General features: G+C 41.1%; 1 protein-coding gene across 1 annotated transcript in view; it reads right to left on the bottom strand.

Moving 5' to 3' along the window:
• syt6a (synaptotagmin VIa) overlaps nucleotides 1-25,792 on the bottom strand; it is a gene marked incomplete at its 3' end in the record, with an annotated part of 73,853 nt that overhangs the window by 4,161 nt on the left and 43,900 nt on the right. Inside the window, exons 2-4 of the mRNA XM_083895376.1 lie at nucleotides 8,165-8,543; nucleotides 6,827-7,385; nucleotides 1,485-1,605 (exon numbers count right to left, since the gene is read on the bottom strand). Coding sequence (XP_083751502.1) covers nucleotides 1,485-1,605; nucleotides 6,827-7,385; nucleotides 8,165-8,543 — 1,059 coding nt within the window. The remainder of the gene's footprint in view (nucleotides 1-1,484; nucleotides 1,606-6,826; nucleotides 7,386-8,164; nucleotides 8,544-25,792) is intronic.

Raw genomic sequence — 25,792 nt, 5'->3', positions numbered from 1 at the left:
CAATCTTCATCAGCCAGTGACAAATCGCTTGGTGTGATCCATTATGCCGCGTTTCAGTCAGATGTAAGCTGCCCTGAATCCAGAACAGCAAACGAGAGCGAGGCGCTTTTACAACCCAGTATGCTTGAAGGCACAATTCTGGTAGCTGTACAATTTTTATGATTGCATACAGCGAAAATCCCTAAGAACTCTGCGGATTAAAATTGTGACTCACTTTAAAATAAATAAATATATATATATATAAAAAAAATTATAAAATGTCATTAAACCGGGAAGGAAAACCATCATGTTCACATCTGAACCCTGGCATTTCAGAAACAATAAATGTCACATTTTACAAGTGATATAATAGAGTATTAAGGAGTGGAACAGCAGCGTATAAAATTAAACAAAACCGCCGGCAACTATTTGCTACAGTCTCGTAATATTGCAAGTGCTGAATATTAATAACTGCTGGAATAAACAAGACTTGGGAGAACTTGTTCATTTTATCTGTCACAGTTTACAATTGGACCGTCACGGGCAGAGGCTGTGCGTCATCTCTTTTGACTCATCTGCAATTATTAAAGTGAATCACACACACACACACACACACACATTCTTGTACTTGCTGCATACTGAGGACTGGGTTGCTGACAAAGTGAGGACCAGCATTTCCACTTTATAAATCAACACAATTACAAATATCTACTTCATGAATGACATCTACTAAAATTTGACCCAAAATGTTTGGTCCAAAATTTGAAAAAAAAATTTATGCAAAATTTTTGAAATTTGAAAAAAAAAATTGGACCCAAAATGTGGGGTTAAAAATTTTAAAAAATATTGGACGGAAAATTTTTGGTCTGAAATTTGAAGAAAAAAAGTGGACCCAAAATGTTTGGTCCAAAATTTGAAAAAAAAAGTTGATGCAAAATTTTTGGTCAAAAATTTAAAAAAAAAATTGGACCCAAAATTTGAAAAAAAATTGGACGAAAATGTTTTGGTCCAAAATTTGAAAAAAAAATTGACGCAAAATGTTTGGTCCAAAATTTGACCAAAAAATTTGACCCAAAATGTTTGGTCAAAAATTAGAAAAAATTGGACGAAAATGTTTTGGTCCAAAATTTGAAAAAAAAATTGCCGCAAAATGTTTGGTCCAAAATTTGACAAAAAAAAGTCATACTATATACTATGTCGTCCAAAATTTTTTTTTGACAAATTGAGTATAGCATGTTATAGCAACCTAAGGAAGTGATTTCAATGAAAACAAAGTGAGGACCGACCAAAATGTCCTCACTCCGTAAAAATGTCCTCAGTTTGTTGGTTAAAAACCCTCACTGGTCCTCAGTATGGCGCAAGTACAAGAACACACACACACACACACACACACACACACACACACACACACACACACACACACACACACACACACACACACACACACACACACACACACACACACACACACACACACACACACACACAGCTACACACATTTTTACCTGAGTATCCAGTGATGTCCATGGCTTTGAGGTTCCTGCACTTGATGACAGTAAGAGTGAGTCTACCTGCAGTTGGCAGGTAGCAAAGTGAAAACATGATCTCTCCAAGGTCAACGCTTTCCTGTAGGAATATATATGTACACACACACACACAGAGAAATTATGTTTTAGTTTCATGTTGATATTCAGCACAAGTTGTGCAATAAGTGTCTTGCTCAAGGTCTTTCTGGGAGATAATCTTGTATTGTCTCGTCTCTGAATGGACTATTGAAGTGTCTTCCACTTTCACGTTATTTTTATAGGCGCCGTACAGGACACAAGGTCACCGTACAAATACAAGAATACGACAATAAAAGCACACCAAAATGTTCAAGATGAGAATGTAAAGTAAAGTATATTATGAAAGTGTCTGTCGAGGAGGAAGAGTTGAAGATGGAGAGAGAATCAGAGTTTCTGATGTCATGTGGTCATTTGTTGGCTCAAGGCTCTCGACCCCATGGTGGTGAAACGGGCGGGTGGCATTGGAAGTGTCGGTGAGTTAATGTGGACGAGGTCAGCGAGGTTGTTGGTGGTCTTGGAAGGTGAGGAGCAGAGTCTTGTATGTGATGCGATGTTTAACAGGGAGCCAGGGGAGTTGCTGGAGAACAGGGTGTTATGTCATTTACGGATGCATGCTGCAGAGTTTTGGTACCGGTTGTGCAGCTGAATGAGAGGGATGGAATTAAGCTGAGCGAGAGACTGGATTATTGATGTGTGATTTGAATGATATACACTACCGTTCAAAAGTTTGGGGTCACTTAGAAATGTTCTTTTTTTTGAAGGAAAGACACTTTTTTTTCAATGAATATAACAGTAAATGAATCAGAAATACACTCTATACATTGTTAATGTGGTAAACGACTATTCTAGCTGCAAACGTCTGGTTTTTAATGGAATATGTACATAGGTGTATAGAGGCCCATTTCCAGCAACCATCTCTCCAGTGTTCTAATGGTACATTGTGTTTGCTAATCGCGTTAGAAGGCTATTGGATGTTGAAAACCCTTGTGCAATGATGTTAGCACAGCTGAAAACAGTTTTACTGGTTCTTTGACAAAAGGGCAAACTCATTATTTTGAATAAAAAACATTATTTCTAATCTTTTCAATGTCTTGACTATATTTTCAATTCATTTTGCAACTCTTTTGATGAATAAAAGAGTGACTTTGAATTGAAAACACAAACACATTGTATAGGTGACCCCACACTTTTGTACGTATAACAGTCAAAACAATTACTATTGAGACTAGCACACTAGTTGATTGGAGCTTATTCGTGCATTAAACATGCATTAATGAGCCAATAAGAAGCCACAGAATGTACAATGGTGATGGAAAAACAATACTATCTGTATTGATACTGGTCTGGACATTACTTTAACCATTTTTTTGCTAAATATACTTCTATTATTACACGATAAAACACTGGCTCCCAGGAAAAGCACTCGTGTCCATGCTACTGCTGTGTCTTTACAAACAGTGACCACACAGGAGCACACGAGGGAAACTAAATGTGTCTGTTGTCTCTTTAACACAGATGTAAAAGTTGAACAGTACATCTTGCAAATCTACATTCTATAATACTGCAGTATTAACCATTAGAGAAACATAAAAAAATGATTTTAGATAATTACCAATGCTGTTAATTTAAGGCAGCTGTGGCTTTGGGTGGTGGACGGTCAAATAAAAAATCTGTTAAGCACCGTATGTTAGAGGTTTCTTATGTGAATATATTAAACTGGCTGTTTCCCAGCTGCTCCCAGCAAAAAAAAATCTCTAGTAGAGATTAGAACCTCTCAAGTGAGAGAAAAAACTCTTCATGTTATCCAGACATCAGTATTTTACTGCAGGAATTGGGTTTATTCTAAAGTCAAGGCTAGTCTTCTGTCTGTATTCACCAAACGTCCTTGTTCTCAATGCAGTTTTCATTACATCATCATAATGGTTTTTTTTCTTCCGCTTAAAAGAACAGATCAAAGCTCAGTGTAAACCACTTGTTTGTTATTTGTTTCGTGTGGATGTTTACATTATTACCATCCCTTGTGTAGACTATATATTATTCTAAATGACTTTAAAGAAGAGAACATAGGCCCTATAGGAACAGTGGTGTAGGAGTCTCCTCTGAGATAGTACTCTCCCGTGTTCTCTTATCGGTCCCATGTGAGTTCTTAGACCCGTCCCTAAAAAACAGTATTAAGGTTGCGCCGACCTCTAATCACTCTGAATGAGTTTGGTGAGGGAGCTTTGCTGATCCACAAATCCCAACAACTGTGTGCGAGCGCAGCGGTCTCGACGTCTCCTCGTATGTTAACGCTGCGATTTGTCTCTCTTTTCTGTGGAAGGCAGGGATTTCACTTGAAGTGTGTGGAGGCACAGGCGTAATGTGAGAGCGCAGCAGAAAATGCACCCGCCGTTGTTAGAGCACGAAGTGACACTTTAATTAACCTCGTGGAAACACGAGTTGGCTCGTCGCCGTCACCGCCGCTGCAGCTGGAACAGTGGGTTTTTTTTTTGGGAGGAAGTTGACCAGAATATATGGTATGACAATTAATCAGCAGGAAATTTAGAAGACATTCATTGTCCCACAGTATGGATCTTTCCTGACTCGATGGGGCCTCTGACTTATAGCACACCCATTACATAAACATTTTTGTCTTCCACTGAAATATTAAATTGGGTGGCGTTAAATTAGGCTCATATATTCAGGAGATCAGGAGGATATTTCATCATATGTCGTCATCACCAGGTCAAAAGTTTCTAACTGTATCTGCTAACAGACCTTTGATGACATTTGGAACCAACGTTAATGTGACAATGTTTAGGCCACATTTTCACAATTCTATAACTACCCCTTAAAACCCATTCTTAATCATTGGATTTGAGACATTTGTTTTCTTTTTTTTTTATTGTTTTTGTGGTATGACGTGTTTATTTGTGTTGTTTTTATACTTCCTACAGTAATTTATTGTATGTTTGTTTATAGGTCTATTGGGTCTCATGTTTCTATATTTAATTTGTTTTTTATTTATCTCTGATGTACAGCACTGTTTTTAAAGCGCTTTATAAATAAAGTTGGATTGGATTGTAGTGGTTGGCAAGAAGACCCGGGGTTTGCGACCCGGTCGAAACAAGGGTCTTTCTGCATGGAGTTAGCATGTTCTCCTCGTGTGTGTGTGTGGGTTTTCCCTAGGTCTCCGGTTTTCTCCCACAGTCCAAAAACATTTTTTGATTTTGGGATTTGGTAAAGTAGACACTGTAAATTGATCGTAGGTGTGCATGTGAGAGTGGATGGTTGTTTATCATCGTGTGTCCCTGTGATGGACTGGCAACCTGTCCGGGGTGTGACCACGCCTATTGCCCAATGTCAGCTGGGATTGGCACCAGCGTGACCCTCATGTGGAGGATAAAGTGGTAAAAGATGGATAGATTGGATTTAAATTGCCATGGGAATAAATCACTACTCCTTGTATGGACGTCCTGGGGCTGTGTGTGTTTATAGGTCACTTCCTAAGGCTTTACAAAATGCATTTTTTTGTGTTGTTGAGGCAAAGTTATGTTTTACAAATTTTGAGTAGTTTTGCTCAGGTGTGTTTATATAGAAAGACATTTCATCAGATTGCCTCGGTTGTGCTAAAAAAGAAAAGGCTATAAGACGCCTTATATTGCACATCCTTACAGCCTCTCTGTGTTCTAAGGGTAAAACTACTTTCCATTATAATTATATACAAGAACAGTCCACTTCAAAATTCCACTCTCTTATATTCCTAAGATAATTTCCTCTTATTTAGTGATCACTTTCACTATATCGCAGTCGAGAAGACAAAATAGTTTTGCTGAGCTTGAACACACTCGTGAGAACCAGCCGCTCTCCTACAGAATCATTACCTGAGGTCAATGTTATCGACAAATATCTCCGTTTGATCTACGAGCTGCAGAAAACTGCTGGCTGTTCTCTCTCCCCTGTCTGCTCATTAAGCTGCACTGTTCTTAAGATCTGCCTGTACATTACCCGAGACTTTCATTATGCACTAATTCATGTTTGCTTTTTGTTACTAAAATCCCACCATCTGTGCTTTCTTTATGTTGCCAATCTTGCATTTAATGTGAGCAAGGGATTTTGTCATAAAATCATTTGGAGGTTCAATAAAGTTTTGCGTGCCAAAGAGAGCGCCCCGGCATTTCTGCTCTCCTAAGCAATAAGGCTGAGATTATTGAACAATCCTTGAAGGAGCTCAAGTTCAACAACCGGAGGGGGTGAAACCCTCTGATGTGAGGGCACCGAGGAGGCGATAGAGTGATGAGCGCTGTGAGGCGCCAAACATGCTGCCAAATACAGCCGCGAGCTGAGGCTCTAAAACGGGTCCCTGGACTCCAGCAAGTAACAATGCCAAAAGAAAAGAAAAAAAAAGCAATTATATGAGTGAGCTGTGAGACAGAAATATCTTTGTATATTTGCATCTAGTTATGTTTTCAATATAAAAAAAAAAAGGAAGTAAGGATCTAAACACCTTTGCTGAGTGATGCTTTTCCAATGAAGGAAGGATTTTAATTCCCTCACATTAGCTTTCCCCCAAATAAATGACCCTGTCTCGTCGATTGGTTTTTAATTCCTCTGTCCAATAATAAATTATACTACCTGTGCATTTTGTGGTTTTTAAACACTTAATCACTGAACATGTGATATCTAGTTTGATTGCAGTCCTATTGTAATGAGATAGGATAAATAAATAGTTGTGGTAATGTTGTTATGGCAACATTCCGCCAGATACTTTTATTATTGATCGACTTTGAATAATTGTACGTCTTAAACACTGGGTAGACGACAAGAATACAAAGTGACCATGTTTTGGGATCAGCCTCAAACATCATGATTGGACAATTGTCCTGGACACTTTGGGGACAGCTGATCGATTTGAGAAAGTCCTTATTTCATGACTTAAGTTACTAATGAAAGGAAGTCGGCAAACTTGATTTAAATGGACCTAAAAGATGTGTTGATTCAACAATAAAGTCTAATGTCTGAGTTGTAACGCATCCAGCATTGTTATGTAGGGCACTTCAGCAGTATGTTCAGTGGTAGTTACTGTACTAAATAAAATAAAGTAACTGATACAGTAGAGCCTTTTCCTTTCACCCCAACCGGCCGAGGCAGATGGCTGCACATCTGGAATCTGGTACTGTCAGAGATATCTTCCTGTTAAAAGGGAGTTTTTTTTGTTGGGTTTTTCTGCTCTGCATGATGTACAGTACAGTATCTCTCTTTGTTCTGTGGTACTGAATATAAAGGGAAATCCAGACACTTACACTGGTGGCATATTGGATGTCCCTCCATATGTTCGTCTCCCTGGAGAGGTCTGACGTCTCAAACAAGTTGTCGAGCACCACCTCTCCGATCATATCGTGCCGGGAAAACCGGTCAAAGTCAAAGACGCTCATGTGGAGCTTCCTGGCCGCCAGCTCGTCATAAGGCACGGGGAACTGGAAGCTCTCGCTGAATGTAGGGTTGAGAGTCTTCCGGTGGACGCGAGTCTGGAACTTCTTGCGGTCGGGCAGCAGGTAGACCTTCACGTACGGGTCAGACGTGCCGCATAAGTCTTTGGCGGGCAGATCCAGAGCCCTGAGGATGTTGACTAAGAGGGCCTCGTTTTCGTAGTCGTACTTGAGAGAGAAGTTAATCCTGCCACAGTTTTTGCTGTCGTTCTTGGACGAGTCGTCCGATTCCAGGGTCTTCTGTTGGTAGAGCTCTGGCTGGATGCGACCAATGCTGGTGGGCTTTTCGTCTTTCTCGACCATGTAGTCGTTCCCCAGGTCGAGACTGCCGACCTGCATCTGCCTGGGCAGGTGTCTTTTGAACGAATTGTGCCTACAGAGACGAGAAAAGGAGGAAGGCGAGAGAAAACGGGTGCGGTTAGCGTTGAGGCGCTGAAGTACAATTGACCAGGGAAACGATATTTGAAGCCGACTTGTAAGAATGAGCACAGACTAAGCAGTTTCTGTCGCCTCACGCGTTCTCACATCTGTTAAAGACGCATTTTATCAGAGGAAGGCAACGACTGAACAAACGTCTTGAGATTTGGTTGTCGTCGAGATTGTTTTTGATGAAAACCATCAGTCGGGGAAGTGTACCTGTTTCGGGCCAATGCCAATCGTGTAATTTGCTCAGATTATGAATTAAGAATATGGATGCACCTGTCACTGATAATGTATTTTTCAGGAAACGCTACATCTGTTTTTAGTCTATATACACACAGACTACCCTTGTTATGTTTCCCTATCAACGCAACAAAACACACAGTCCTGCTTTTTCATGCGAAAGCACTTTCTCCTTTATATTTCATTAATACTCATGAAGAAGCCATCACATATAATTAGCTTTACCATAATGAGCTGCAGAGAGACGCCTCTGAGGCAGAGAGCAACGGTGTTTATTATAATTAACTTTGTAGACGCCAAATTGCTGAGATAGGAAATATCTACCCCTCATTAGTGATACATTTAAAGGATTTCAGGCAAATATGCCACATGATGCTGTGTCTCGGATTCTGCTTTAGTGTGCCTGCACGCCCAGAGCATTCATTTCCACATGGATGCTCACATCACACATACTCACACACAGAGAGAGAGTATATATACGTGACTAACCGAGTGGAGGAAGCTGGCTCAGTGGTTTGTCTCTGCATGCGTTGTGTGCGGCGCAGGAAGTGCTCCCTCATGGAGAGCTGCACATCAGTGGGGATGTCAGGAGATGTATGGCTTATCTTCACCGCTGCCTCCAGGAAGCCCATGGAGCCCACGGGGTCCTTCACCTTCTCTGTCGCCATGGTGACCGGCGTATGCTGGGGACTGGGCGGCGGGAGGGGCGACGGCAGCGGGCAGTGCTCTGGGGTGAAGGACGGACTGGGGAAATGGGCCTTCGTCCGCCGAGGCACCCAGCACAGCTTCCAGGAGATGAACGTGAGAAGGCCCACCAGAGCCAGGCCACAGACCACAAACACACCGAGCAGGAGGCCAAAAGTAGCGTCTGGGTGAGCCACGGGACGGAAAAAACAAAGGTTCACGCAATATGGACAAACAGATGGTGATGACAAGAGTGAGAGAGAGGACACAGAGAGAGAGAGAGAGAGAGAGAGTCGATTAGCGCATGATTTTTCAAATTGTCTTGTGCTTTTTATATAAGACTGTGACAGCGAGCCAAGAACATGGGGAGATGTGCTTCATAAATATTAAAGTAACCTCCATTAGTCTTTTCAGTTCAGCCAAGGGATAAGAAAAGGAGCCTAGTAATGTAAACACACACAGATAATTTTCTCACTGTAGACGAATGTTTGAAAATCAATAAAATCTATCTAATTTAAAAAGAAGAAGAAAAAAAAAAAAAGACTCTCGGGAATTAAGGTGTCTGAAGGTTTCCTCTGTTGTTTCTCGAACGTGAAACGGATAAAAAGAAGTCAACCTCGTTCATTTCCCTGTGTTTTGAAAACGCGTCCCGGGGAAGAAAAAAAACCAGAAGCACACAAAGACCTGGAGACGCAGCAGGAATGCTGACGAGCACTCTGCAAAGATTCATGTGGACCAGCGGCTTAAAAAAAGAAAGAAAGAAAGAAGAAAGAACAAACACAGGAAACATACAGCACTGCATCTCTTTGGCCTTTGGGGACGCTTGCCAGACTCGCTCCATTCTTGAGTATATTTCAACTCGGTAGTGTTTCTCTCGCACAGGGATTGGATTCAATTCTGTAAATTTCGCTGGAGAGTTATTTTTCCCCCACTGCGATTGCTTTGATTTATCTATAATAACTCGGTGCTGAGGAACGTCTCAGTGGCCTCTCGGAGGATCCGTGCCTCCCCTCCCCCCCACGGGTCTCCACAAAACACTCCAGAGATAACAGGAAGCTGCTTCAATGCACACTGAATGAGCACTTTTCAAATATTTACCCTTTTTTTTCACCCTCTGATGTAAAACACAAGCAACAACAAAGTCCTACAAGAGCACATCTGATTATTCAGGCTTAGGTTTGTATTATTGTAGTATTAGAGCTGCAACTAACGGTTATTTTCATCATCGATTAATCCGTTGATTATTTTCTCGATTAGCCGATTAATCGTTTGGTCCAAAGTATGTTGATCAGTGTTTGTCAAACCTGGAAATGAAGATGTTCTCGAATGTCTTGTTTTGGCCACAAACCAAAATGACTCGTTTTTAATGATTTCTTTGTTATGTGGAGCAAAGAAATGAAGGAAATGTTCATATTTAAGGAGCTAAAACGACGAGAAATCTTGTTTTGTAATAATGAAAAAGCTTTAAACCGATTAAGCGATTATCAAAATAGTTGTCGACTCATTTGTTTTGGCTCTGTATGTAAATTTAAAGAAAGTACTTAATACTTTTCAGATACTTTTTTAGATCCTATTTAAAAAAAAAAAAAAATATTCTCATGAAATTGCACAAATAGATGTGATTTCATGATCAAAAATGTAAATGTGAGCGTCCACAAAAGGCAAATTTAGAGCTCAGCCAAGCGGTTCGACGGGATTTCCAGTATAGAGGATTTATGCCTGAAGAGGATTTCTCAGCTGTCCTCGGCCCTATAGCCTCTCCATGTCATCTCGGATTTCACACAGCTCTCCACAAAGCCTCATCTCGACTGGACTGTTGCCGACGCCAACCCTGCACTGTGCTCTGAAACACTCCAGCAAACGCCCCGTGGTGAAAGTCTGTCACAACAGAGGGAGTTGACAGGTAAGAAGTTTGTATTTGGGCACAGCGGCTGGCTTGTTTCCCTCGTCACGCAGAGGCTTCAAAATGAGGACTGTTTTCATTGTCTGACAGAAGGGACTCCCCACTGATTATTAATGGGTTGATGCCAAGCTAATTATTATTAGACTTAATTATATTTGATGGACTGTGCCCTACCTTTTATGAAGTTATGATTGCATTAACTCAGGGGGGGATAATATTACTATGGATTCATTAAGTTCGAGGAAGTTTGTCTCAAATTAAGTCTGGTCAGTTTAGCCTATATTTACTGTACATTTGGTCAAATTAGGACCGTTTTTAAGAAAGCCGAATTGGAATCCTGGCATATGGCGAGGAAAACATGCAGATTTGGGAATAAAATACAAATAAAATTTAATCGCTTTAATGGCCCCCTTGAGCTGCATCTCACAGCCTCTATTGTGCTGACCATGAAGCCTGCTGGTAAACCTTTGTTAAGAGCCTGGTGTTAACATTAGTCCTGACTGATCTGACCGTACATGTTATTACCGTCTGGCTGTGCACTCCTTCTGCCAAGATGACAAGGACATACAGCTGCGTTTGTGGTGTTTCTGCTGCTGTATAACACACTGACCCTGTGGGATAATAATGATGAAGTTGAATTTGAACTTGGAAGCATCCTCCGATCTGATCACACAAACCTAGGACACATGTAGCTACTTTCCTGATCCCGCATGACCTCAATCTGTCCTCACAACTGTATTTGCATTGTTTTTTACACTAAATGTATTCGTATCTGCCACCAAATCATATTTCATGTTACAACAGCACAAGAAAAGCTTTGATTCACTACAGTAGACACATCTCTTATAAACATCATTGTGTATGTTTATACAGGATGGAGACGCCAGGTCCTATCAGACACATCCAGGACAACACCTGAATGCCAGGTGTGAACAGTTGTACTTCACTGTGCCTGCATATGATTGGATCACTCTGTGTGGATGTTAAAGTGATAGTTCGGAATTTTGAACATAAGACCTATTTTCCAACTCAGCCGGTGTGATGGAGACGTCTGGAGACGTTTTCAAGGAATTTCATTCAGTTCTTCTAGTTGCCGAGTTCGCTGATGCTATGGCTAGCGCAAGTCAATGGTACAAGTTAGCATGGCATTAAAAACACTCATAGCGACTCCACAGTGCACCCGAGGCAAATCGATTGTAACGTCAGACTATCGATGTACATATCTGTGTTGATAGTGTGTTTGAAATAAAACCAACCTTGCAATTTGAAGGATTTATGTCTCAGCAGCAGCAGCAGCGCGTCATACTTCCGGCAGCGGCGGACTGATTCCACTGCCGGAAGTATAGTGCTGAGAAAGTAGTCCCTCAAAAATTCATGCGATGCGACATTAGTTTTGTTTCAAATATTATTCTATCAACACACATATGTACATCGATAGTCTGCCGTTACAATCGATTTGCCTCGGGTGCACTGTGGAGTCGGTATGAGCTATCTATGAACTATCCCTTTAATATCAGGTCTGAGTGAGGCTTTATGTATTTTTTTTATGTGAAGTGTGCTTCACAGGTAAAACCACCTACACTTAGTTGGACAGAAATGATGTTGTTCACAACACGGCTGCAAAGGTGGAGCACATCACTGCTCCACTTCAATTCAAGTCAGTTCAATTTGATTTGTATATACATTATCTGAAAGCACTTTACATGGTCAGGTGAAGAAGACCTTACTGTTATTGTGTGGAGGAAGAGGAAGGAACACAACGAGCAAGCACTTGGAAACTGTTGAGAGGAAAGAGCTACATTTGAACAGGAAGAAATCTCTCTGAGAGAATGTACGAACGGTGGGTTAGGAAAGAGGAAATGAAGGAGGTTAGTGAAGGAGAGGTGGATGAAAAGAAGAGAATGGAGCAGAGAGAGAGACCAGGAAGGTAACAGGTGTATTTTAGCAGAGGTGGAAAGTAATGAATTACATTTACTCATATTACTGACATTGAGTAGGTTTTCCGTGCACTTGTACTTTTACTTAAGTATGATTTTTTTTTTGTGAAGGATTTTACTACTCTACATTTTAAATTGTATCTGTTACTGAGTTAAAAAAAAAAAAAGGTTGGCCTTAATTTAGAAAAACAAACACAAAAAGATAGGGGACAGGGGAGTGATGAGGACAGGTGAACAACGATGAGGACAGATGAATAACGATGAGGACAGGTGAATAACGATGAGGACAGGAGGACAGTTGCATAACGATGAGGCCAGGTGAATAACGATGAGGACAGGTGAATAACGATGAGGACAGGTGAATAACGATGAGGACAGGTGAATAACGATGAGGACAGGTGAATAACGATGAGGACAGGTGAATAACGATGAGGACAGGTTAATAACGATGAGGACAGGTGAATAACGTTGAGGACAGGTTAATATAGATGTGGACAGGTGAATAACGATGAGGACAGGTGAACGACGAGAACGGGAATGAGTGAGTAAGAAAGTTGAGGCATTTGTGACCTTTGACCCATGTTGACTGATACATTATGTGTTTGCATATTTTATTTTGGCAGTATTTTATTTTGTAAAGTTTTACGCAGTAAATTTTACTTAAACTTTCTGGTCCTTTTTCAGACCAGTATTTTTTACTTATACTTAAGTAAAACATCATCAAAACAGTGGTACTTTTACTTGTACTCTTTTCCACCTCTGTATTTTATGAATCAGGAACATTTAATAACAATTACCATCTTCATCATTGTCTCTTTTTGAACATCACAGAAGCTTTGAGCTATGTTTTTTTTTTTTCTCTCTTTTCTTTATTTTACACTTGTGATGTTTCTATTATAATCAAAGCAGCTGGATGTGAACCACGCAGCTGTCATCCACCTCGGTGCGGTGTGATAAGGTTAATGAGAGACCTCCGCGCCTCTACGTTGCCTTCAGGAAAAGAAAAAAAAAAGTTATTTCTATCACAATGACTGAAAAAGCAGACGGGCTGAAGCTGCAATGCCTCTAACTTCTCCGTACCTTGCAGCGTATGCAGAGAGCTAATGATGCAGTGATAGTGAGACATTGACAGAAGGCCGGGAGTGAACGTTAAAGAAAGAGAGAGTGATATAAAAGCCATCGCTCTTCCTCTCCAGACAGACGGGTAATGGGGCAGAGCTTTGTGAACATATTACGCCCCGCGGACACCACCTCCCCCTGACAGCATGGGACTTGGATGACCTCAGGGTTTAGTGCCCCCCCATTAGTGATTACACCCATGCCACGGAGGTGTGGACTATCACTATCCTGCAGTGAATCAAAACCCCTCTTCCCAGGTTCTTCCCGAGCTGAGAAACAAAATCACAGCCAACACTTTAGCGGCTGAATCAATCTCCACGTAGAGCTCTTTCAGGAGTCTTTCAGCGGGAAGAGCCAAAGGGCAGGGCAGAGAATCGCTGTGTGAAAGAAAAAACATTGGAGTTACCAGCTAATGCCTTCTAAGGTGGTTGCAACAGCAGCTCCACAGTCAGTGCACGGAGAAAAAAAAAAAGTTTCGCAACAAGCTGAAGCACACACCGACCTCTGTCTTGCAGATTTTATGCAGAGTTTGTTTGATTCTGTCATTAAGTCAGAGTCTAGATTTCATCAGGTGTTTCTGAGGGCGAATAAATTAAATCAGAGTGCAAAGTGAAACCTTGGGACCCCTTTTTTTTCTGTCACCATCAAGGGCTTTTCAAATCTAACCTGGTTTCCATAGTAACCAGGCGATTAGAGCGCATTATGCAATCTATATGCTGTATAACGAAGGGTCTTGAGCAGGGAAATGTCCACTCGCACTAAAGACACCACAGTGAAACATCACTGACTTGAGGTATCCACAGATGCAGCACTATATGTTTCATAATAATAATATAGTATATTGAATGTACTGCATACATATATATTGATAACAAGGCACCAAACTGCACAAAAATAAAGCTGATGCTCACATCTTTTTCGCTGACCACAGACTGGACAGTGTAGTGATCATGGAGTGATGCTGCAGTATCAACATCTGGCTGATCTGGTTAACACTTGGACAAACAGTGCATCAGCTTTTTTTTTTTTTTTTTTTTTTTTTTTTAATCCTCGCAAAAAAAGTGGGGTTTGGCCAACGTCTCTTTCTCTGACATTGAAGAGGCTCAGAATATGACATTCACCGCAGTCACAGTCAGCCACCGGGGGGGGGGGGGGCGATTGAGATGGTTTTATTTTGGTTTTGGGAGCCATCCGTTGACCCATCTTTATATGCACTCTGTGCTTTGGAAGGTTATGAAACTCACTTTTCTTCAGGTTTACTTCAAGTGTTAGACATTTTCTTCGTGGTTGCATCATTTTGCAAACATCACATGAGAGCAAACATGTAGCTCAAGAGTGTCGGTTGGGAGCGCCGGCCTCATACATGTATGCAAATCCTTTTAAATTTTGCCATTAATTTGGCTTTAGTATATTATTTTGTTGTCAATTTAAATGAGCTTTGCTTCACAATCGCCCCCCCTGGTGCCCTAATGGATAAAAAGGCTGTGCGTTAATATGCCCTCTTGAGTCACAAGACGCACACCAAAGTGCCCTCCAGAGTCAAAAATGTGCTATTTCTAATGGAGTGTCTTTGTGGTGGAGAACAGTGATGCAGTGCCCTATAAGACGCCCTTGCATCTTCTTTTCCTGCGGGTGCCCTTCCAATCGGAAAAGGCTGCCTTTATGAAGTTCTCTACTGCCCCTACATGACACTGTCCCGGAGGGTGTCCTTAGAGGAAATGATATTCAGTGCCGTATAGAAAATGCCCATCTCTGTGATAGAAAGTGATGCTGTCCCCGTATACCAGTGTGTGAATGTGGGAAATGTGGTGTTCAGCAGGTGCCATAATGGGATAAACTTCTCGTTCTGTACCTTTTTAAAAAAAATGTAAAACTCATTTAATGCCCTCTTAGTGTATGTTTAGTGTCTGTATAGAGATCCACATGTATTTCAGTCCTTGGACATGCCTGCCTTAAAGCGGAACTAGACCGGAAGTTCCTATTAACGCTGTTTTTTTGGTGTGTATCTGCGTCATTACCTTGTTTATGAAGCCCTGACGGTTCGAAACAAACAGTTCAGCCACTGCTGAGAACGTTGTGTTTTATTGTAATCTCGGGGCTCAACGAGATCACTGAAAATCCCGTAATAGTTACGTGAGCAGCGGTTCTCCTGAACAACCGATTGTCCTGCTCAGGGCGGTAGTCCGGGCACATCCGGTTGCGTACATTGAACCGCAGAAGAAGAATAACGTCCGTTGTGGAGGTGTTTCACGAGCAACAGTGTCTTCTGACTCTGGGTCAAAGTCATAAAAGGGACTGCGGCGGGGAGTCGTGAAGAAGCTATTTTTAAACACTGTTAAAACAATGTTTTGATAATGAGGAGCAGTGCATCCACCGTTCCAGAGGGGGGCGCTGCGCTTCTGAGAACGGATGTGCTGGATAGTACTGGCCAATCACAAGACTCTGTCTTCTGGGGATGAAAGTTCATTCTGAAATCTCGCAGCAGAAAAACACCGTCAGAAAAGAGGATTTCTATCGGTTCGTTTACAGCAACTAGGAGGTTTTTGACCTCCATAACTAACATTTATGTGCAACTGGACCACTCTGTCACCTTTAATACTCTGACCCTGATGATATTCAGGCCGTCTGGATTTATCTAGATTTTATGGCTGTAGAATTGTCAAAAAATGTTCAGTGCATGCTTCTATTTTTATCCAAGATAACTTTCACTTTTGTCACAAACATGAGCGCTGGTGAATCTCGTCTGTGATTGGACGGTCGTTCCGTGGAAGTCCTGAGGGGTGACCTTAATGACAAGTATATGGGCGTAAAGCTCTATTCCTCTGGTTTCTGTTATCCATCCGTCCATCTTATACCGCTTTATCCTCCACATGAGGGTCACAGGGGTTGCAGTGACAATCTCAGCAGACGTATCGCGAAAACCCAGGTCAAACCCAGTCCGTAGCTTTTGAATTATCTCGATATCGCAAACACTCTATGAGTTGTGGTAATGAGAGGTGCCAAATGTCCTTTCAAGTGTCTGTTTGCGTAGTTTCTCCTAATTGCCGAGTGTTCGTTGACTGTTTAATTTTAATTATTTGGATTAGCTGTGGTTGGTTTCATTATTTCACTTGAACAGTGCCTCATTATTTGAACATTGCTTTATTTCATTTACCAGCTCACTCTCACCTGACCTCTGCCAGATTGTCTCGTGTTTTTTTTTTTTTTGGCCAAGCTCTCCTGCGTTCTTATTTTGATTTTTTTCTACATGACCTGTTTCACGTTTTGACCTTTTGGATTGCTGTCTGCCGCTTATTGGATTTCTTGGCCTTGTTTGAGCTGAATCTCCATTTGATCTGAACTCTGTCATGCTTGGGTTTTTTTTGTTGTTTTTTTTTCCTCCACCAGTGGTAACAAATCAAGCTGCATAATCCATGCTGTAAAGTTACATTACAGTTCTACAGAAAACAAACCAGCTGTTATTGGCAGCAGGTGAACGCTGCACACTGGCTGCCTTTGTGAGGCTTCTTTGCAAAATGCATCACAAATTGGCCTTTTTCACAGCAGACATTTTGACATGTCATAGAAGGGAGGGGGGGGGGGGGTTAGCACAACAGGTATTACTGATAACATTAACAATAGCTCTTTTCAGTTCTCGCGTCCCAGCACGAGACACCTGTGTTGACGGCAAGCCGCCGGCACCAACAATAACCGGCTAAATGGAATTCTGCCATCATTTGGTTTTTTTATTTACACGTGTGGTTTTCCTGCAGTGACATGTCAACATGTCTGCTGTGGAAAAGGTCTACATAGAAGTCACCAGAAGACTGAATCAGGCCTGTTGGATTCATCGTTTTTAAAATTATTTAGTTAGGACGATGTTGAAACCTTGAAAATAACCCTAACCCTAAGTTAAATGTGAAAGTGAGGTTTTTCCCTTAATCCCAAAGGGATTGTTTTTTGTTTTGTTTACATGTTTACAAGAGGTCTATAAGAAGATAGCATGGGGCACAGCCACATGGCAAAAGTTCATTCGTTTTTAACCTCCGCCAAGTCTGTCTGTTAGCAGCATAACTGGAAAAGTCAAGGACGTATTTGGATGAAATTTTCAGGAAATGTCCGCAATGGGACCGGGAACAGGTGATTAAATTTTGGGCGTGATCCGTAGATGCTATCACTGGTTACAACACTCGCCGTCTGACCCAGGCGCGCCTGCAGGGTGTATTTTGTAGGCACTGAGCTTCCTTGGCGGAGGTCTGCACTCTCCAAGTGCTTTTCTAGTTCTTTATATTAATCCCTTGAGGGATTTTTTGTTTGTCTCATAAGGAGCCAGATTTGCACTCTTGTCACTCTCATGCTAAAAAATAGCATATTTGAATAATTTTCTTTGCCTTTTTTTCATTTCACAAAAAAAATCGTAATCTGGTTTTGAGACAAGAAAATCTGGATTTTATTTTCGAAAATCTTTTTCAAAATCGAACAGCCCTAGACTGAATGATGGGTAAAGGGATATTTAGATTACTGTTCTACTCGTATACTTACTCATTTTAATCCGGAATGTTTTCTTCATCGTACAAAATGCATGAGCTGAAGCTGTTCTCTGCATCTTAAAATGCTCTGTATTTATATAGTGCTATCGTGACTTTTGTCATTCACTCATCCACACGGCGCGTCTATGTGCAGAGCATTCCCTGTCACAGAACATGACGGCTGTCAGGAATAACGTGGGGTCTTAACCACGGACGCGTCAGCATGTAGACGAGCAGAGAGTCGGGAATTTAATCCACAACCTTCCATTTGAAAGAGCACTCGCTCTCTACCACAGAGCTACCGCCATTTTCCGTATTTGATGATACTTTCCTGCTCTTTTTCCATAACATACATTTTAGTAAATACCAGATTTTCAAGTGCTTTTAATGTGAATATCCTCAAGAAAGTAGACCTGGGTGATTAAGTTTAACTTCAGAGAAAATTTCTACAACCTAACCCTGTGATTAATAACAGTAAGTTAAGCCCTGATCCTGTGAAAAAGTAGTAAAAAAAAAAAAAAAAAAGATGAGATGAAATTTCCATCTTTATATATATTTTCCATAAAACTAATTTTCTCAGATTTCACCACCATCATTTTCCTCCTGGATTTTCTAGTTTTTGCAAATCACTGCAATGTTGGTATTGAAGGAAATGCAGCGAATTTAAAAGTACTTTCAGTGGGAATATATGTGTGTAAGTGGATTGCATACAGTTTAAGTGTTTCTTGCGGTAATGATATTTAAATGAAATTGAACTAGTTGTGGAGAATGGGTGGGGTATACTTTAATCAGCAGGGAACCGTGTCTCGGGGAAATTGGAGAAGTGCGTCAACTTTACGCCGCCAATTTCAGCAAAAATAAATAAATAAATACATGCTTCAGAGTTGTTAAATCTCCATAAATGTTAAATGTCTCCTGAATGCACTTGGCACAAATCTGTCCGTGGTCGTTGTCTTGTCTTTTTTTTGCCCCCCGAGGGTGGAAAATAATACGCTCTAATCTTGATGTGGGCACCTCAGCCGTTTCTGGATCTCTGTATCGCATGGTGTCTTTTGCAGAACAATCAGAAAAGCCTTTAAATCCCCCCCCCCCCCCCCAGATCCCCGCATCCGTAATCCCCACCACACGTGAGGAGGAGTTTAAACCTCCCTGAGCAAAACCAGCCAGAGGAGTTTGAAGCTGTGTAAAATTCTGCTTTTTACACTTCACCAAGATGAGAACATGTGTTTATGGCTGAATTCTCCAAATGAGCGTTAATGAAGTGCCTTAGTAATTAGACAACATACTTTGACGCTATTACCCGTTGCTTCAATTTGTATTAAACTATTACCAGAAATAGTGCACATTAGAGTCGGCCTCCACTTAGTGCAACACAGCGGTCTCGGCAATAAAGATAAAAGGGGACAGAACCTTTAAAAGACCCACAACATATTCTCTCAGATACGACTTCAAACGCAGAAGTGCAGACAAAAGATTTTTTTGGGGGAATGCACCTTCTCTGCGATATCCACTGAGAACCATTTGCCCTGGTTTTGTCAGCTCAGTCACTCAGTGACAGTGTCGCTGACAGTTCCAACCTGCGAGGCTAAGATATGCTGTCAGGAGGGAAATACGTTTGAATATTTTAGAGCAGGGTGTTTCTGTGACACGGACGTCTTGTCCAGCAGAGTGTCACGGTGAAAATGTTCAAACTCTTCAGGCTGCTGACAATTTGAGGATCCGTTTTTTTTTTTTGTTGAAGTCTGCTGCTGAATGTTTCTCATCTTAAAAGTTTGAGAAAATAACGAACCTTGACGTAGATTCTGTTAGAGCATCGCTTTTATCGGAGCCGATACCTGAAGTTCATGCTTTTTTCAAAACACTTTTCCATTTCACTGTCCTTTTCCTGTAGAAAATGGGTTACCCTACTCCCCGTTTTATAGATATAATATACAACTTCTCTACTTTACAAGAGCTAAAATCTCAAGAGTCATTTTTGTATATTTGAGTGGCGTAAATAGTTCTATTGCCACAATGTCCTGATTCTTAACATGTGCTATTTATATGTGATGACATTTGGGTTATTATGCCAATTCTGTACCATTGTTCGCTCTTAACCCTTTAACACTGAACCCCAAAAATGTCCACCTTAAAGGTGCATTATGTAATAAATCTAAATCAACTGGCCATAAAATCCTCCTAATATGTCACAGAGACTCAGGAATAATGTTCATATAACAAACTGAACTCACCAACAACAACAGTACAGACAAAATATTTGCATTAAAAAATATATTTTGCAGACTGCAAATCATGTTTATGTTTTGAAATCATGTTTTGGCATGTGGCGCCACCTACCGCCATCTACCAATCATTGCAGTCGGTAGAGTCTCAGCAGCCGAACAACCACGGGTTGCCAGTTAGGTCAAAAAACGAAACCTAAAAGACCTCTGTATTTTGAATTTGAATGTAGTAACCGTTTTTGGCCACATTCTTACATATGGCACCTTTAACCATAAAAGGGCCAGAAAACATCCTTTTGCTCATTTTTTTCCAGAATAACGTTCCATATCTGGCTTAAAATGAAGAAAAACGTGTTTTTTGCGTGCTAAACTTGATGTGAACAGTATACAACATATTTCAAACAAACATTTGTTTGAGTTTCATGAATAAAACAAGATTTCTGATTTGTTTCAGCTTCTTAAAAATGTGAATATATTCTTCTTTTCTTTGCTCCGTATAACAAATAAATCATTAAAAGTGAATAATTTTGGGGTTGTGGACAAAAGGAGACATTCGAGAACATAATTTCCAACATTTTTTTTTTAACATAAACATTTTCTGATATTTCATGGATCTAACGAGTACTCGATTTATCGTGAAAATAATCGACAGATTAATCGATTGTGCAAATAGTTGTTAGTTGCATCTCTACTTTCATTCATCAGGCACTGGGTAACAGAGAAGTATGTGTTACACATAGCTCTCATGTGGTGGATGAATTGAGAGAAAGAGTGATTGATTAAATGTGACATTTGTTTCCATAATTGGGCATTGAAAATATACACAAATACACAGAGCTTGATGAGAGAAAAGTATCAAACACTGACATAAGGTAAGACCATCTTTCCACAGCACTCACGATTGATTTATATCAAAGTCCAACTTTGAGAAGACTTTCCTTTTGATAAGAACATCTTTATGCATCAGTCAAATCCTCCACAGCACTGATGATGATGACGATTAGCATTTAGATTGATTTATATCAAAGTTTTTAACACCAACTTCACTTAAATACATTTCCAGTCGGCCTAAAGCCTCGTACAGTCTGTGTCTCACAACTTAATGACTTGTGAGTCTGCTAATGGGCTTCAGAGGGTTCACGCAATGTGCCAGCACTCACACTCTATAACAATCCACCTCGGAGAGACTCTCAGAAAGCTGTTATCTCCTCCACAAGTGTGAACTTAATCAAAGTGGATTCTCCCATCCCTCCTCCACAACTTCTTCAAATCCTCAAAAAGGTCCAAATGTTGTCGTCTGATGTTAAAAAAAAAAAAGAAATCTTAAAGCTCCCATATTATACCCTATTTCTCCAAGTTAACCTAGTTCCCTGGTGTCCTAATGAACATGTCTGTGACATGCTTTGGTCAAAATACCAAATAAGGATGAAGCACCACAGCAGTTCAATCACTCTGCCAAAACAGCCCTGTTCAGAACGCTCTGTTTAGTAGTATCTCTTAAAAAAAAAAAAGGGAAAACTCAACTTGGGGACAGGAAATGACATCAGCTACAGAGGCTACTGGGAGCTAACAGCAGTTAGCATTTGGAAAAGTGATAATTTGCAGGCTCTAGCAGGCACATTGCCGTCATATATAACATGTATCCACTGGACAGATAAATCCTCTGAGGCTGTTTGTGTAGAACTCTGTGCTGCACTGTGGAGCCAAGAATAGAACTTTTCGCGGACTTACGGTTTTCAGATACCGTTGCCCTCGCCAGCACTCTCGCGTGTTTAACGGACAGGAAGAGCTCTGCGAGACAACAATTCCAGAAATTTAGCGTCTTGTGACGTCTCCATGTGTGCAGAACATCACGTGTTTTATCTCTAGTACTTAGACTGAGGAGGACCACAAAAACATGAGCGAGTCATCTTTTTTTCACACTTTGGCGACTGATAAGACCTCCAGAATCCCAAATATAAGGATTTAAATGATTAAAAAGTTGATTTTGCATAATATGGGACCTTTAAAACGAATTTCAACAGTCAGGTGCATTTGGCTCGAAGCACACTCCCCTTCATGTCCAATATAATTTGACAAGAAACGCGCTGTGCTCTGGAGCCACTCAAGAGCCCTGGGGTGGGGGGAGCTCCCACGAGGTGGTGTTGAGTTCAGTCCACTATTAGCATCTGGTCCTATCACACAATTAACCTGCCTGTTGACCAGGCGCCCTATCTCTGTCACACAGCTTCCAGCGTGCCAGGTTGCCTTTATTCTCTGGGGCTGTTTGCAGAGAGCAAATATTGAAATTAATTGCAGACCTCCGCAGGCCCTGTTCAAGATAAAAAACAAACAAGCGTTCAGAAAGAAAAGGAAGGATTGAATTGGCCCACAAGATGTTTGCACATTCACACTTTTGTTGCAATTAGCGGGACTCGCGATACATTTGGTGCTGCAAAAAAAAAAAAATCAAGTAATTACTCTTTTGCTGTTAAACTGCCTTGTGGCAAACTGTGAAATAACATTGATTTTTACTTCCAAATGAATCATTTCCACCCAGATCTGATAAATGTGGGTTTATTTGCGACAAAGGCTACAGACTGATAACATTTAAATGGCAAATGTGTTTAAGCACAACCAAGTGAAGAAGTGATTAATCAGGCAAATAATCGGCAGATTGATCTATAAACTGCTCTGTATTTAAGGAGCTTATTTCAGATTTTCAGGATGAAATTACACCTTGAAGGCACTGCCTGTAGAGAGTAGAAGACATGAAAGTGTATACGATACAAAAATAGTGACTTAAAGTCGAGCAAGATGTCGTCCTGCGGCGCTGTCGCACGCGAGATCCTGCAGATTTGTCTTCTTTATTGAAATAAAACGTGTCAGCTTTGTGACTGTTGTGGATTCTCCTCCACACTCGGGAGATAAAGAGGAAAAAAAAAAAGAAAAAGAAGAAGCTTACATATTTATGAGCTGTCTCTGTAGCAGCACTAAGTAAACATCAGCCCATATATATGTTTAGCCTTAGTCATCAAGTGCAGACGTGATATAAAAGCATCACAAATCAGCAGGAGTGGTCACGTCTGGTGATATTCCACATATCTGACATCAGTTTAACAACGAGCACAGTCTGTGTTTTTGCACACACTGATGTTATTTCCTTTCACTTCCACTATAACAACAGATGAGCATCGAGGTGGCCGTGACTTAATAAAATACAATCTATCAAATCTAGTCGGTGACAGATTCTGCCTCTGAACACAGGGCAGAACAATGGAGAGTTGTCACAGAAACAACTATTGAACCTGAAACACAGCGTCCACGTCGCACGGTCACGCACCACCAGGAACGTTCTCCTGCATGTATATGTGATTGTCCTGTGCTGCGACGGATGATGTCATGTTTGTACCGAAAGCGAAAGCTGAGCCCCGAGTTTTTGTTTTAGCGAGAAAAAACAAGTGTTTTGCCAACGTTTTCCGCTTTGGCACCCTGAGCTGGCACCAGAGGACATGTTTCCCTGGCTATGAGACACATTTTTATATATAAAACAGCACGTTATTCATTTAATGTTTGCTTATCTGGTGGAAAACTTTCACATAATGTGGCATGAGCATCCTTACGGTTCTGCCTTCAGTCGTTCCATTTTAGCATGCATCTTAAAGGACTCATATTATATCCTGTTTCTCCAAGTTAACCTAGTTAAAGCTCGGTTTAGTAGTATCTCTTTAGGTCCACCATAATAAAAAAAACTAAAATGAAACTTAAGGGACAGGAAATGACATCCTGCACAGAGGCTAATGGGAGCTAACAGCAGGTAGCATTTGGATAAGTGATCATTTGCAGGCTCTAGCCGGCACATTGCCGTCATATATAACATGTATCCACTGGACAGATAAATCCTCTGAGGATGGAAGTTTGTGTAGGACTCTGTGCTGCACTACGGAAACAAGAATAGAACACTTCGCAGACTTCCGGTTTTCGGACACCATTGCCCTCGCCAGCACTCTCGCGTGTTTACGGACAAAGCGGAGCTCCGCAAGACAACAATTCCAGGAATTTAGCGCATTGTGACGTCCTAAATGAGTGCAGAAGTCGCATGAGTGTGTCTTTTTTCACACTTTGCCGACTGATAGGGCCTCCAGAGTCCCAAATATAAGGATTTAAATGATCAAAAAGTTGATTTAGCATAATATTTTAAGGACTTTAAGGATGAAGCACCACTTTTGAGTGTCTGTCTCTTTAAATGCAAATGAGACACAGGAAACTACGTCAGCGTCACTGAGGCTCCGGCAGCTAACAGCAGTTAGCGTTTGGAAAAGCCATCATTTGCCGACTCTAGCCGGCACATTGCCGTCATATATAAAAAAGTATCCACTGGACACGTAAATCTTCTGAGGCTGGAAGTTTGTGTAGAACTCTGTGCTGCACTGTGCAGCCAAGAATAGAACTCTTTGAGGACTTCCGCTCTTCCGGATACTATTGCCCTCACCTGCACTCTCAAGTTATTTAGGGACAAAGTGGAGCTTCACGAGACAACAATTCCAGGAATGTCTCATTGTGACTTAGAAATGAGCGCGGAAGTAAACATCACATGTTTTGTCTCCTGTACTAAGACTGAGGCGGACCACAAAAACATGACTCAGTCATCGTTTTTCACACTTTGTCTCCTCATAGGACCTCCAGATTCCCAAATCTAAGTATTAAAATGATATTAAAAGTTGATTTTGCATAATATGTCCCCTTTAAACGCAGAACGGTGACACATGGCGCTTCTCTCTCCACAGTTCAGGTGTTGCGAGCCTCTGATCTTGCACCACCGTGTCGTTTGCCCTCAATCTCCTGCAGCAGATTAAGGTAACACTCTGTTCTTCCCTTTGCTAGACCTGTGTGCTACATCTGCATCCTGCAGCCTGATCCATCATCCTCAGCATCCTCGCCTCTGTGACTTCACCACGTCACTCTGTGACTAATGGTTGTATCTACTGTACAGAGAACTATAATTATTACATCCAATATTAAGTGGTTTAATTCGTTTTATACGAGCTCTGGAGCAAAAAGGGCTGTAGAAAAGCAGCTGGAGTTAAAGGAGATGGACTATATGGTGATATCCTATGATAAACCGTGACAATTTACAGCATCGCAAAGGTGGGGGGGACCTTCATTGATCTGCCTCCTGCTTCCTGCAGGTCACCGTATGGATGCTTTAATTTCCTGGGGGTTTATCGCAATAAAAAAAAAAAAAAAAAAACTAGCTGCAATCTTGCGTCAGTAAAAATAGCTGAAGCTCATTTTCAGTCTCACTAATTCTCACCACCAGGGAATTAAAATGGTTGTGTTACATCCATTTCAGGCCGGCGTGTCTGGTATTGCGCGACGGAAAGCTTTTCCTCCAATTAAAACAAATAAATAAATAAATGAACGAATGAACGAATGTTTCATCGCGCCGGAAAAATAAAAACGCATTGTTAATCATGATGAATAAATACGCAGTCGCAGCTGCCCTGACGCGATCACAGAGAGGGTGTGAGTGATGAGTGGCAGTGGGAAGATGCTAAAGCTTCTTAATGTCTCTGTCTCAGGTTTAGGGAAAAAATAACATGTGGGAGAAAAAATCATCGAGGCATTAATATGTTTTGGCACATTCTTAAGAGCCTGTTACGACGACGGTCGTTTACCAGAGGCTGTGAGGGCCAATGAATATTTAATAGTTTGTTTAAAACACAGAGTGAGGTGATAAATATGTGCTCGTTACATAATCATAA

This window comes from Microchirus variegatus (assembly GCF_963457635.1).
Source record: "Microchirus variegatus genome assembly, chromosome: 9".
Classification (NCBI taxonomy): Eukaryota; Metazoa; Chordata; class Actinopteri; order Pleuronectiformes; family Soleidae; genus Microchirus; species Microchirus variegatus.
Note: the sequence above shows the minus strand (reverse complement) of the source record. Positions and strands in the feature narration are given on the sequence as shown.